The following is a 13,728-nucleotide window of genomic DNA, read 5'->3' as shown; positions in this document are numbered from 1 at the left end:
GCTAACATCCAGTGCTTCTGATTAAACAAATATATATATTTGTTATTGATTTACTTGGCTGTGCCAGGCCTTATTTGCGGGTTTTATATAAAAAGGTTTTATATAAAACCTTATGTGGGTTTTAATTCCTTGACCAGGGATCGAACCCGGGCCCCCTGCATTGGGCGCCCAGAGTCTTAGCCACTGAACCACCAGGTAAGTCTCAGGGCTTCTGCTTTTGATCTTTGGCCCGAGTTCTAGCCTTGTTTACCTGCACAATATGAGGATGAGGATCCTGCCTTTCTCCCCTGGGCACTGGAGTTCTGCCCCGGTCCCACCTGAGTGGTTGAACCCTGCAACCTCCCGGTGCTCCGCATCCATGCTGCCTGCAGGATTGTGTTGGCCAGAGTGGCATACAGCCTGCTGCTCCAATTGCTTTCCTAGAGGGAGCCCTGCCACTCTCCTCTTCCCTCTCATCCTCTTACCTGTGGCTCCTGCCATGTGCCTGACAGGCTGGCCGCTCTCTGGATATCTACAACGGGACCAATGCCTGCTGTGCCTTCCCCAGGGGGCAGACAACAGCCAGTTCCTGAGATGTATTGGAAACAGGCAGCTAATGCAAAAGAAAAAATACAGCTAATAAATAATTTATTGTTGTTGTTCAGTCTCTCAGTCATGTCAGACTCTTTAGGACCCCGTGGACTGATTAATGAATCAATCGATTAATTATTGGCACCCCTCAGCCCCTTTCTGTACGTGGGCCGTTGCTGGCCCCTAGTGGCCACTGGGTAAATTGCACAGAGAGTTGGCCTGAGAATCGGAGTGTGGGAAAAATTTTCCCCCATTTCTGAATTCTCCGGATGCTGGGGGTTTCAACCATGACAGACCCATAACTCCTTCGTCATAAAATATGTTTTGTGTAATGATAATAGTTTTTAAAGATTTTAAGCACTTTATTGAGGTTGTTGTTCAGTCGCTAAGTCACATCCGATTCTTTGTGACCCCGTGGACTGCAGCACGCTAGGCCTTCCTGTCCTTCACCCTCTCCCAGAGTTTGCTCAGATTCATGTCCATTGAGTCAGTGATGTGTGTGCTGTGCTTAGTCGCTCAGTCGTGTCCGACTCTGCGACCCCATGGACTGTAGCCTGCCACGTCGGTGACGCTATCCAATAAATGACAAATTTGTAGGGTGCAATTTGATAAGTTTTGATTTATGTGAATATCCATGCCCATCATCACAGTCAAGATGGTAAACATCTCCATCACTCCTCCCAAATTTCCTTGTCCCCCTTTCTACCCCCTGTCCCCAAGCAACTAATGATTGCTTTCTGCTTTCTATAATTTAAAAACATTTTTATTTATTTATCTTTTTTTTTTTTTATCTTTTTGACTATGCCACAAGGCATGTGGGATCTTAGTTCCCTGACCACAGATCAAACCCTTGATCCCTGCAGTGGAAGCGTGGAGCCCTAAACACTGAACCACCAGGGAATTCCCCCCCATGCTTTCTGTAATTAAAAAAAAATTATAGATTAGTCCACATTTTTGAGAGTTTTCTATAAATGAAATCAGTATATACTTTTTTTTTGGTCTGGCTTCTTTTACTCAGTATAATTATTTTGAAATTTATCCATTCAACAAATTAACCAACAGTTCTTCTCTTTTCATTGACATGTTTATCCATTCAGGGTGATGGTAAATTTAAAAAGCAGCATTATGCCCTAACTATCATATAGAAAAGAAACAGAAGGAAAGTAATAAAATAATAGATAAGTCCCCAGTAGATGCTCATGCATGAGAACAGTAAAACATACAATGATGTGGTCACAGGCTTTACCTATACATGAAATTACATGAGCCCAGTTCTTTGCCAGAAAGTTTGGCTGGTTTGGCTCCAAAGGCCACTCCATGCAGGAGGGTACATGCTGTGTGGATCACACATGGGTGCTGAGATTGAGCAGATAAGGTGGAAACAGGCAGATTTTAGTTCAGTGGATTCACTTCTCAGAGGACTGATGATTGGGGCGGCATGTTACTTTTTGAATTATGTGAGTGGTGTGTTCGGTGTGGACCACTGTGGAGTTTTCTCCAGTCTGTTAATTACTCAGGGATCTCCCTGGTGGTCCAGTGGCTAAGATGCCACACTCCCAATGTAGGTGGCCCAGGTTCAATCCCTGGTCAGGGAACTAGATTCCACAAGCTGCAGCTAAGTTTGCATGCCACAACTAAAAGAACCCACATGCTGAAAAGATCAAAGATCCATCGTACCACAACTAAGACCCGGTGCAGCCAAGTAAATAAAGAAATGTTAATTACTCAGGCTTATGAGCTCACTGAGGTCCGTACTTGATTTTTTTAAGGCATGTTTGCATCTTGTGTTTCACAGTGCAATCTAGAAGCTTCCATTGCACTTTCCTCAGCAGAAACAGAAGTCTCCTTCCGTGGCCCATGCTCTCAAGGCCAGCAGCCGGCAATGGTACCTCTCTGTCCCACTGGAGGCCTTCTTGAGTCAGAACATGATTTTATGAGAGAAAATGTTTGGCAATGATTTTGAAGTAACAAAGCTTTAGAACCTTCAGTTACTCTACCTTCTTGGATAATCAACCTACTGAGTTTTGTGGTGACCTGTAGCTTCAGAGTGACCTGTCCTTGCAAGGAATTTATGCCAGAAACTTTGAAGAATTTAGCTTACACTGCACTAGTGCCACAGAGAAGAATCCAGAGTCCAAAGTGGGACACATAATATGCAGGTTCTCTCGTTGCTGTTTCTTAACTCCATTTTTAACTTGTCACCCAACATTTCCCCTGAATCCGATTAAATATGAAAGTGTGAAAGTGTTAGTCACTCAGTTGTGTCCGACTCTTTGTGACCCCATGAACTGTAGCCCTCCAGGCTCCTCTGTCCATGGAATTCTCCAGGCAAGAATACTGGAGTGAGTAGCCATTCCCTTCTCCAGGGGATCTTCCCCACCCAGGGATCAAACCTGGGACTACTGCATTGCAGACAGATTCTTTACCATCTGAGCCACCAGGGAACCCCCAATTAAATATATTATGCTTTTATTCTTATGCTTTGCTTCCTTCTGTCTTCCTTGGGAAAGTTTTTCTCCTAATTTTTCTAATTTCTTAAGTCAAACATTCAATTTGTTTTACTTGAATGAAAGCAGTTAAGACTATGAATTACTTCTAAATAAATTTCAGACACGATATATTAATGTCATTTTCATTTTAGAAAGTTGTTACTCCAGATTTTATTAATAATTTGCCAATGACCCAATAATTATTCAGGGGAGAAGAAGTGTATGTGTGTCTGTGTTTCTTTTAAAGTTATAAGAAATTGAGGTTTTTAAATTGTAGCCAGAGTATGGAGCTGATATAATTCCTCCTTTCAGGACAATTTGAGGTAATAGTTTTAGCCTAGTTTATAATCAGTTTTGTAACTGTTCCTGAAGTATTTGAGAAGGTATACTTTCTGTGGAGTAAAGTACAGCCTAAAAAAAAAACAAACTCAGTCTTGGACTTCCCTGGTGGTCCAGTGGATAAGAATCTGTCTGCCAATGCAGGGTACACAGGTTTGATCCCTTGTCTGGGAAGATTCCACATGCCACAGAGCAACTACTGAAGCCCATGCACCCAAAGCTTGTGCTCCACAAGAGATGCCACCTCCATGAGAAACCCGCAGACCGCAACTAAAGAGTAGCCCCAACTCGCTGCGACTAGAGAAAGGCCCCCACACAATGAAGACCTAGCACAAACAAAAATAAATCCATAAGTAATTTTTAAAATTCAGTCTTATGAACATATGGTTTGAATATGTCTCATTGGTGACTGTCTTCATGTCAGATCTGCAAACTCACCTTTTTCAGCTCTGTTGTCTTCGTCTCAATTTAAGTCTCTGATCTTTGTCATCCACATCCATCCTTTTTGGTCTCGTCATTTTCCACATGCCTCTCTGCTCAGGATTTGGAGGACTTCCAAGTGTGTGACAACAGCCTTTCTTTTTTTTTTTATATATTTTTATATGGACCATTTTTAAAGCTTTCTTGAATGTTACAATATAGCTCCTGTTTTATGTTTTGGTGAAAGCTTAATGGTTCTTGCTAGGCACTATTTTGAAGTCCAGAGAGGCTTTGGGCAGAAAAGTATTTAGGTAAGAGAAAAGACTAATTAATTAACTCTTCAGAGCTTTCCTCTCAGGTAGCCTGAAGGCAATAGGTATGAACACAATGAGTTGCTAGTAGTGCTGAGTGTACAGTTTCTTATTTTTGTGTTCCTATTCTTGGTTCTGGAAGTATCCATGAAATAGTACAATATTTACCTCAGCTGTAAAAAGCTGAGGAAATGTTTGTAAGATTGCAAAACTCACATTACACATTACTGTTACATTTTCATATATATCTAGACTTTTTTAAAAAAAAACTTTTTTATATATCTAGACTTTAGACATAATATAATACTAATTCCTTACATTGGCAACAAGATGGACATTAAATGCTAGACTTATGATGAATTTTGACATTTTAATTTGAAAAGTTACTTAAAGTTTTAAATTAAATTTATAATTTAAATAAAATTTAAATTTTAAAATTCAAAGTTGCTTAGTAAAGTGTAGTTAAACTTTCAAAGAGTAAAATAAAATGGATCTCTGTAATTTTGATATAAAAATGTAGTACACATTCATTCTAATTTGTATTTTGACTTTTAAGAAAATAACTTTATTTATTTACTTATTTTTGACCGTGCTGGGTCTTTGTTACTGTGCGGGCTTTTCTGTCGTCTCGGCAAGTGCGGGCTGCTCTCTAGGTGCAGTGCACAGACTTCTCATTGCGGCAGCTCCTCTTGTTGGGGAGCAAGGCTCTAGGGTGTTGAGGGTTCAGTATTTGCAGCCGGTGGGCTCCGTAGTTGCAGCTCCTGGGCTCTAGAGCACAGGCCCAGTAGCTGTGGTGCACAGGCTTGGTTGCTCCATAGCATGTGGGATCTTCCCGGACCAGGGATCAAACCCATGTCTCCTGCATCGGCAGGTGGAGTCTCTACCACAGAGCCAGCAGGAAAACCCTTGACTTTCAAATTATTAGATACTTTTCAATATTTTAAAGAAACTAACTTTTTGGAAAACAGTAAAAATTAGTACATTTTTAACATAAATTTACATTTTTGATGAAAATATATTTAAAATTATGTACTTTGAATATAATTATGGTTTTAATTCTTAAATATATTTAAAAGTCTTGATAATAGTAATATAACTAGTGTTGGTGCTGAAAGGAAGATAGGAAAATAAATTTCATGGAAAAGTTTTAATCCTTTATGAATTATGTATACACTTATTACTCATCCCAACATTATTAATCCATTAACAGAGCATCCAGACATGTGGAATAAAAATTAAGTTCATTGATCTTTGACATTCTGCTAACTTTCTGTCATATATTAATATAAACCGTAGCTTCATATGGGCTTCCCAGGCAGCGTTAGTGGTGAAGAATTAGGCTTCTAATGCATGAAAGGCAAGAGACATGGTTCGAGCCCTGGGTCAGGAAGATCCTCTGGAGTAGGAAACAGCAATCCACTCCAGCATTCTTGCCTGGAAAATTCCATGGACAGAGGAGCCTGGCGGGCTACAGTCCCTGGATCCGCAGACTCAGACCCAACTGAGCACACACACACACATAGCTTTATACACATTTTAAAATTTTATTCTTTTAAAGGAATGTTTGTCAGAATATGAGGACAGAAAATATTTTATTTAATGGCTTGTTAGCTTGATTTATAACTTGACAATGTTTATTTAGACAAGTGATATGTGGAGTCCATGTCTTCTTGCCCCAGGCTACAACATCCAGACTTTATTCGTGGGTCCCAGGTTGGATGTGCCAGTTCCTTGAATGGGTAGGAATCCACCCAGGGCTCATGTGTGCCACAGTTGGGGGTGAGTGGGGGCTGGAGGGTCCCTATGGTCCCCTTCTGAGTGTTGCCATCATTTCCTCTAAGACTTCATGCTGCAAGGAGACTCTCTCCTGCAGGCCCAATTTCCAGCATGTGGTCCTGGACTATGGAAGCCTTTCCTGTCACCCAGGGCTCTAATTCTGCACAGGTGAGGTTCCGGATCATCTGAAGTTATCTGGGTCATTTGTTTTGGCCACAAATGGTACTGCATAAAGTGATACCCAGAGAATGTCCTCCTCCCAGGGTTCAACCTCCACCAGAGCTTCAGAATTGATGTTTTCAAAATGTGATGCTGGAGAAGATTCTTGAGAGTCCTTTGGACTGCAAGGATATCAAATCAGTCAATCCTAAAGAAAGTCAGTCCTGAATATTCATTGGAAGGACTGATGCTGAAGCTCCAATACTTTGGCCACCTGATGCAAAGAGCCGACTCATTAGAAAAGACCCTGATGCTGGGAAAGATTGAAGGCAGGAGGAGAAGGGGATGACAGAGGATGAGATGGTTGGATGGCATCACCGACTCAATGTACATGAGTTTGAGCAAGCTCCAGGAGATGGTGAAGGACAGGGAAGCCCGGCGTGCTGCAGTCCATGGGGTCGAAAAGAGCCGGACACGACTGAGTGACTGAAGAACGGCAGAGCTTCTGCTGTCTTTACATCCCAAGACGCAATGCTCTGCTACCCCGCTAGGGGGGCAAGTCCAGAGGCGGAGGGTACAGGGCATCACTGCCCACTTAGAAAACTCCTCCTACTTCCTTTCTGGTAGACTCTATCACTTTGTCTCAAGGGTGAAGGGAGCATCAGTAGCAAAACTTTCTTTTGCCTCCTTTTTGATATGCTTCTGCTGCTAAGTTGCTTCAGTCATGTCTGACTCTTTGCAACCCCATGGACCGTAGCCTGCCAGGCTACTCTGTCCATGGGATTCTCCAGGCAAGAATACTGGAGTGGATTGCCATGCCCTCCTCCAGGGGATCTTCCCAACCCAAGGATCGAGCCTGTGTCTTTTATGTTTCCTGTATTAACAGGCAAGAGTTTGTTTTTTTTAAACCATTAGCGCCACCTGGGAAGCCCTTCCTTTTTGCTATAGTTGGTGGAAATGTCTCCTAGACTTCCTTGGTGACAAATGACACTAAGATGTGTGTCCTTCATGGGGAGGTGACAGGTTGCCAGGTCACCACTCCATGGATGGTTAACTCCATCCTACCTGTACTAAGCAGGTCTCTTTTGGTCATACGGGTGACAGAAACTCAACTCAAAAGTGTTTATACAAGAAAGGACGTTTATTGAATCACAGGGTTGCAGTAAGGGCAAAGGTGAGCTTAGGCTGCAGAAGTGGTGGATGCTGGGACAAGAGTCCTGTCTGGACTCTGCTCCCTGTTCAAGGAGGCTTATTCTCTCAGATGGGCTGTACCCATGAGATTCCAAGCAGTCTCAGGCCCCAGACCTGAAGACTTCCTGTGAGAAGCTGAGCCTCGCCACTCAGTTTCAGTTTAAGATACAAGCGTTGGGGCACGAACAAACCCTCTCACCTGGAGGGCAGGGCCCTGTGACCGGCAGACCACCTAAAAGCCATGGGGGAAGGAGTTCCCTCAAAGCTGTTACTGTGCCCAGAAGGGAAGGGAGGTGGTCAGACAGAACAATGTGCTCTGTCCCACCAGTGGTCTTCGTCACAGTTGTCACCAATCCCTCCAGGCCCATCTGCCGCTTCTGCCTCAAGTTTGGCCTTAAGACTGAGCCAGTTTGCATGGTTAAGACCAGAGTATTTCCAGGAGGGTGATGACATCACAGAACTGGGGTTCCAGAAGGCGGGGGTGACTGAGTGCTCCCATCTTCTTTAGAACATGGAGAGCAGTGAGCTGGGCGAGGCTAAAGGATAGTCCATGACGAAGAGGAGGCTCCCACCCAAAAGGCTTTGTTCTATAGATTCTCACGGAAAGCCCTGGGCAGGCTGGGACCTGGGGTCAGCGAGGGATAGGAGAGAGGTAAGCTTCGGGAGGGGAGGTTGGGGTGCACCTGCCCGAACCACCGTCTTCCCTGGAGAACCCCAAGAGGGGCTTTCAGGGGCAGAGATGGAGCTCCCTGCTTTCCAAGGCAGGATCCTTGGAAGGATCTGAAGGATCCTGTCTCTGAAGGATCCCACTGAGTCAGGGCCAAGTAGGGTTGTATGAGACACACTTACACTAAAAAAATAACCATTGTTTGTCTGAAATTCTAACGTAACAGGACATGCTCTGATTTTATTTACTAAATCTGGCAACTGTAGGGTGGGAGAGAGAAGCAAAAGAATGGTCGCAAGCTCAAGCTGCTAAGGAGTGAGTCTCAGAAGACAGAATAAAACATTTGTGAGGAGACAGACTGTCAGGGTAGCCATCTTGTCCAAGAAACTGCCAGACTCATGAAGCCAGTGGACGGAGGAACCTTCAGGAACATACACCTAGTTAAGGAAACCCACACACACGAGGCTTCCTAGGTGGTATAGTAGTCAAGAATCCACCTGCCAATGCAGGAGACATGGGTTCTATTCCTGAGTCAGGAAGATCCCCTGGAGGATAAAAGGACAAGCTACTCCAGGATTCTTGCCTGGGAAATCCCATGGATGAAGAAGCCTGATGGGCTAAGTCCATGGGGTTGCAAAGAGTTGAACACGACTTAGGGTCTAAACAAGACAGCAGCAGTATAAGCACAGGGCAAGATGGTCTCCCTTCCTCCTTCTCCATTTCCAGCAAAGGGACATGTATCCACTCTCCCCCAAATTCCCCTCTTGTCCATATTACATTGAGCAGAGTTCCCTGTGCTATACAGTAGGTCTTTGTTGGTTATCCGTTTTAAATATAGCAGTGTGTATGTATATGTTCATCTCAAATTCCCTAACTATCGCTTTCCGCAACACCCCATCCTTCCCCCCTGATAACCATAAGTTCTTTCTCTAAGTCTGTGAGTCTGTATCTGTTTTGTAAATAAGTTCATTTTTATCATTTCTTTTTAGACTCTGCATATAACAGATATCATCAGATATTTCTCCTTCTCTGTCTGACTTACTTCACTCGATATGACTGAAGTCAAAATGCTGTCTGGTTTTTCCACTGTATTGTTACTGTTTTTCTCATGCAACTAAGATGCAATCTGTGGGGAGACACTTTAGGGCCATGAACAAACTCAGTTCACTAAGCTTCCCACTCCCTCTGATTTAGCACCCACTGTTGATTCTTTCTTGCTCAGATCAATCTATGATGGTTTCAGGATGGTGATTTTTCAACTTCATGCCTACCTCCACATTTATTCGTCAGCATTTTCATGTCAGAAAGAGCCACCCCATCCCTATTATGTACCTATTTGACTATCTATTACTGTTATGAACTCATGGATTCCTATCTCACTCAATGGGTTATCATCATTTGATAGAGTGAAAGTTATCACAGATAATAACTATCATTATTTATTGTGATGGCCAAATTGTTCTAGATTATCTTGAAAACCGTCATTCATTGGTTTCACAGATATGATACCAAAGCACATGCAACAAAAGAAAAAAATACATAAATCGGTCTTCCATCAAAATTTAAAACTTTCGTGTTTCAAAGAAACATCATCAAGAGAGTGAAAAGTGACCCATAGAATGTGAGGAAATATTTGCAAATTATGTATCTGATAAGGTTCAGAATATAGAAAGAACACTTACAACTCAATAATGAAAAGACAAAAGCCCCAACTGAAAAAATGGGCAAAGGATATGAAAAGACATTTTGCCAAAGTCATACAAATGGCCAATGAGCATGTGAAAAGACAATCAACATTATGGGCGATCAGGCAAAGGCAAATCAAAACCACAATGTGACCACTTCACACCCATTAGGATAGCTTTGATCAAAAAGACAGTTAATAACTGTATTGGTGAGGATGTGGAGAAGTTGGAATCTTCATACATGGTTGATTGGAATGTAAATTGGTACAGCCACTTTGGAAGTTTAGCAATTCCTCAAAAGTTTAAACTTTAAGTCACCATGTGACCCAGCAATTCCACTGTTTGGAATATATCCATAGGAATGGAAATATTTGTCCACACAAAAACTTGTACATGAATGTTCATAGAAGCATTATTCCTAACAACCAAAAAGTAGAAACAACTCAAGTGTCCACAAACTGATGAATACATAAACAAATTGTGATATATCCATACAATGTAATATTATTCAGCCGTGGTTTAGTCACTCAGTCGTGCCCAACTCTTGTGACCCCAACGACTGACGGTAGGCTGGCCAGGCTCCTCCGTCCATGGGATTCTCTAGGCAAGAATACTGGAGTGGACCACCATTTCCTTCTCCAGGGTATTCAGCCATGAAAAAGGAATAAATACTGGTACGTGCTATGACATGGATGAACCTTGAAAACATTATGTTAAGTGAAAGATGTCAAATGCAAAAGACCAGATATTGTATGACTTCATTTATGTGAAATGCTCAGAACAGGCAAATCTATAGAAATAAAAAGCAGATTGCATGTGTGCATGCTAAGTCACTTCAGTTGTGTCCATCTCTTTGAGATGTAGCCCATCAAGCTCCTCTGTCCATGAGATTCTCCAGGCAAAGAGTACTAGAGTGCGTTGCCATGCCCTCCTCCAGGGGATCTTCCCCACCCAGGGATTGAACTTGCATCTTTTATGTCTCCTGCATTGGCAGGCAGGTTCTTTACCACTAGCTCCACCTGAGAAGCCCAGAAAGGAGGTTAGTGGTTGCCAGAGTCTATAGGGAAGTGGAACAGGGAGTGACAACTAATAGATATGAGGGTTCTTTTTGGGTTGATGAAAACAGTATAAAGTTGATTGTGGTGATAGTCACATAGTACTGCAATCTGAAAATGATTGAATTACACACTTTAACTGAATTAAGTGTATAGTGTATGAATTATATATTGTCAATTATATCTCAGTAAAGTTGTTACCTCAAAAATATTATTCCAGATTTGGCTAGTGGGTACCCCTTTAGGCCAGCTTACATGTCTATTTGACATGCCCCAGCATTGTTAATTTTAAATTGGGAATAAAAAACCAAACAGGAGACCAAAAAAAAAAAAAAAAAAAGTATTTATAGAATAATACATGAGAGGAAAGAGAAATAGCCAGGAGGGGAGCAGTGAGTGAGTGAGGACATTTGGCTGCCCTCTCCAGATTCCCCGGGAGAAGACCAGGAGACAGTCTGGGAGACTCCAGGCCCCGCAGGCCCTCTGCTGCTCACCCTCCACTGTGCCTCTTCCCCTCCAAGGATGACAAGCCCACTGCTCATGTCCTTGGTCAGCTGCCTCGTTGCTGTGAATCAAGCCAGCCTCATCGGCCGCTGTGACTTGGCCAAGGTGCTGCACCAGGAGGACTTGGATGGGTTTGAGGGCTACTCCCTGACTGACTGTGAGTGACATTTCCTCACACCCTGCTCCTTCCTCCTCCCACGGTCGTGCCCTCAGTGGCCATCTTTCTTTCTTCTCTTATTTGTTTTTTGAAAGTCAAATGAACAAAGCAGCCCTCTCCAAGAAGGCTTTCCCAACATTCCATATTTGTTCAACCACTATTAACTGAGCACTTACTATGTCCCAGGAATGACTGTAGGTGCTGGGGGTGCAGACTTCAACATAGCGCCTCCTCTTACAGTATTGACATCCTAGGGGAAGAGGCAGCAAGAAACACACACACAGATATATGAAGTGCTTCCTGGTGGTGATAAACGCTCTGCAGAAGGATAAGTCAGGGGGAGTGATGGGTGACACTGTTTTAGAAGGGGAAGTCAAGGAAGGCCTCTCGGAGGAGGTGACTTTGAGAAGTGCTGAATAGAAAAAAGGATCCAGTCCCCCAAACGTCTGGGGGAAGAGCATTCCAGGCAGTGCGAACAGCCAGTGTAAAGGCTTTATCCCGCTCCACAGTAGAGATAGCTCCTTTTGGCCCAGAATTTGTGCATATCTGCCTTACAACACTGTCTCCTTTTATTTTGCCTTGTGGGTTTTTTAGGTCCATAGTTTCATTCTTACTCTATAGGCTCCTTGAAGGCAGCATCTGCATTTGACCCAGCTAAATGTCCCTCTCGGGGCTTTGCACAGTTTCTGGCACACAGTCGGTGATCATTAAGTGCAGAAAGGATGGATGGACAGATGGATGCATGAGTGGTTGTACTGATGGGTGGCTGGTGAATGGACTGAAAAATGAGAGGAGAAGCTGATGGATGTTTCTGGCCTGCCAGCCCCATCCAGCCTCTCAGCCCTTGTTCCTTTCTTCTGATTCCTCATCCCTTTCTCCTCCATCTTCCTTCTCCCTCAGCTTGGCCACCCCCTCTGAAAACCCTCTTCTCCCTGTTCTAAGGGCTGTGCCTGGCTTTCGTAGAGAGTGATTTCAACATAACAAAGGTGAATGAAAACACAGATGGCAGCTTTGACTATGGCATCTTCCAGATCAACAGCCACTACTGGTGCAACGATTACCAGAGTCACACGGAAAACAATTGCCAAGTGGACTGTCAAGGTCTGGCACAGGTCCCAGGGTGGGAGAGGTGAGAGAGATGACCAGGCTCTACTCACGGGATGCACAGCCTGGCAGAGCCCCCAGAGGGATGGCTCGTGGAGTTAGGGGATTCCTCTACTGAGCAGGGGGTTTGACTGTGTCCCTGGATGCCCACAGGAGCTTCTGCAGGCTGCTCTCAGGATCCAGAAAGGCTCTGCACAGCCAGTAGAGCGGAGCAGTGCAGCCGCCAACATTTACTGAGTGTATTACACACTCAGTACTTTGCACACATGGCTCATTTTACCCAACTTGCTATGTGATAGAAACTAATATGATCCCCACTTTACAGATGGGCAAACTGAGGCTCAGAGAACCAGTACCCAATGCCACTCAGGCGGCCCTGATGGCTCAGCTCTTGCCAGCAAGTAGTGCTGTCTTTGGCTAATGGTTTGACTGAAGATCAAGTGCTAAGTCCCCACCTCAGGGCTAGTCCAGAAGATTCCACAGGTCCATGACCCTCTGACGAGGAGGAGACCTCATCTCCTCCTTTGAACTCTGATGAATGGCCCTCAGCTCTTCACCTGAAGAGCCTCGCTCCCTAGGCAGGATTCACCTTGGTCACTGTGCAGCCTGTTTTGGCTTTTCCTTTCCCTAGAAACCTCCACACTTGGGATGAACCACCATCCACTAGGGAGGATGGCAGTAAACAGACCCAAATCTCTGTCCTCCTGACCCTCCTGCCCCTACTCCCCAGCCACCCCCAACGTCCACCAGCCATTGTATGGATGTCCAGATGGGCCTCTAAGAGGGAGGCCATGCCTCGACTGGAAGTTCTCACCCTCTAGGTGGGAGGTGCCTTGCAGGGAGAGCCAGTCTTTGGGACTGTCCCCAGCACTTTCATGGGTATTCTCTTTCTCCCTTTCTTTCAGAACTGCTGAGCCCCAATCTTCTCGCAATTATCAACTGTGCAAAAAAGATTGTATCCGGAGCGGGGGGAATGAAGAACTGGTGAGGAGGTCACTTTGGGATGAAGTTAGTGGGCAGAGCCTTAAGAAAGATGTGGTGACAGAGAAAGGGACAGTAGGTCAGGACTTTCTGTACAGTCTAGAAAAATGGGGGCTGTGGCAGGAACTCTGACTTCGCAGCATCTGGGATCTAGCTCTTTCTCTGATGCTGTATTGAGCAAAACTCTTTTGGCTGCAGTAACAGAATGACTTTAGCTAGCCGGGAGTAGGGGGGTGTGGTGGGGGGTGGGGGAAGGGGTGGATTTATGCTGAGAGGACAAGGTGTCTTGCTGGGCCCACACGAGGGGTGCAGTTAGGCTT

The 13,728-nt window shown here is 44.2% G+C and overlaps 1 protein-coding gene and 1 non-coding gene across 5 annotated transcripts in view; both read left to right on the top strand.

Annotated features, from left to right (window-relative positions):
• The window catches only part of LYZL6 (lysozyme like 6), a 29,256-nt gene that overhangs the window by 13,897 nt on the left and 1,631 nt on the right, over positions 1-13,728 (top strand). For 2 of the 4 annotated variants that reach the window (XM_043904898.1, XM_043904897.1), the window contains 3 exons: positions 11,090-11,323; positions 12,266-12,424; positions 13,333-13,411. In XM_043904898.1, the coding sequence (XP_043760833.1) occupies positions 11,185-11,323; positions 12,266-12,424; positions 13,333-13,411 (377 nt within the window). In that variant the 5' untranslated portion in view covers positions 11,090-11,184. Of the gene's footprint in view, positions 1-6,037; positions 6,074-7,774; positions 7,908-11,089; positions 11,324-12,265; positions 12,425-13,332; positions 13,412-13,728 lie in introns of those variants that run through there. The other 2 variants (XM_043904900.1, XM_043904899.1) reach the window with 2 other exon arrangements.
• On the top strand, positions 2,093-2,165 carry TRNAG-CCC. Its single transcript has one exon. It is a non-coding gene; the product is annotated as a tRNA-Gly (tRNA).

The sequence above is a fragment of the Cervus elaphus genome, chromosome 5 (assembly GCF_910594005.1).
Source record: "Cervus elaphus chromosome 5, mCerEla1.1, whole genome shotgun sequence".
NCBI classification, from domain to species: domain Eukaryota; kingdom Metazoa; phylum Chordata; class Mammalia; order Artiodactyla; family Cervidae; genus Cervus; species Cervus elaphus.
Note: the sequence above shows the minus strand (reverse complement) of the source record. Positions and strands in the feature narration are given on the sequence as shown.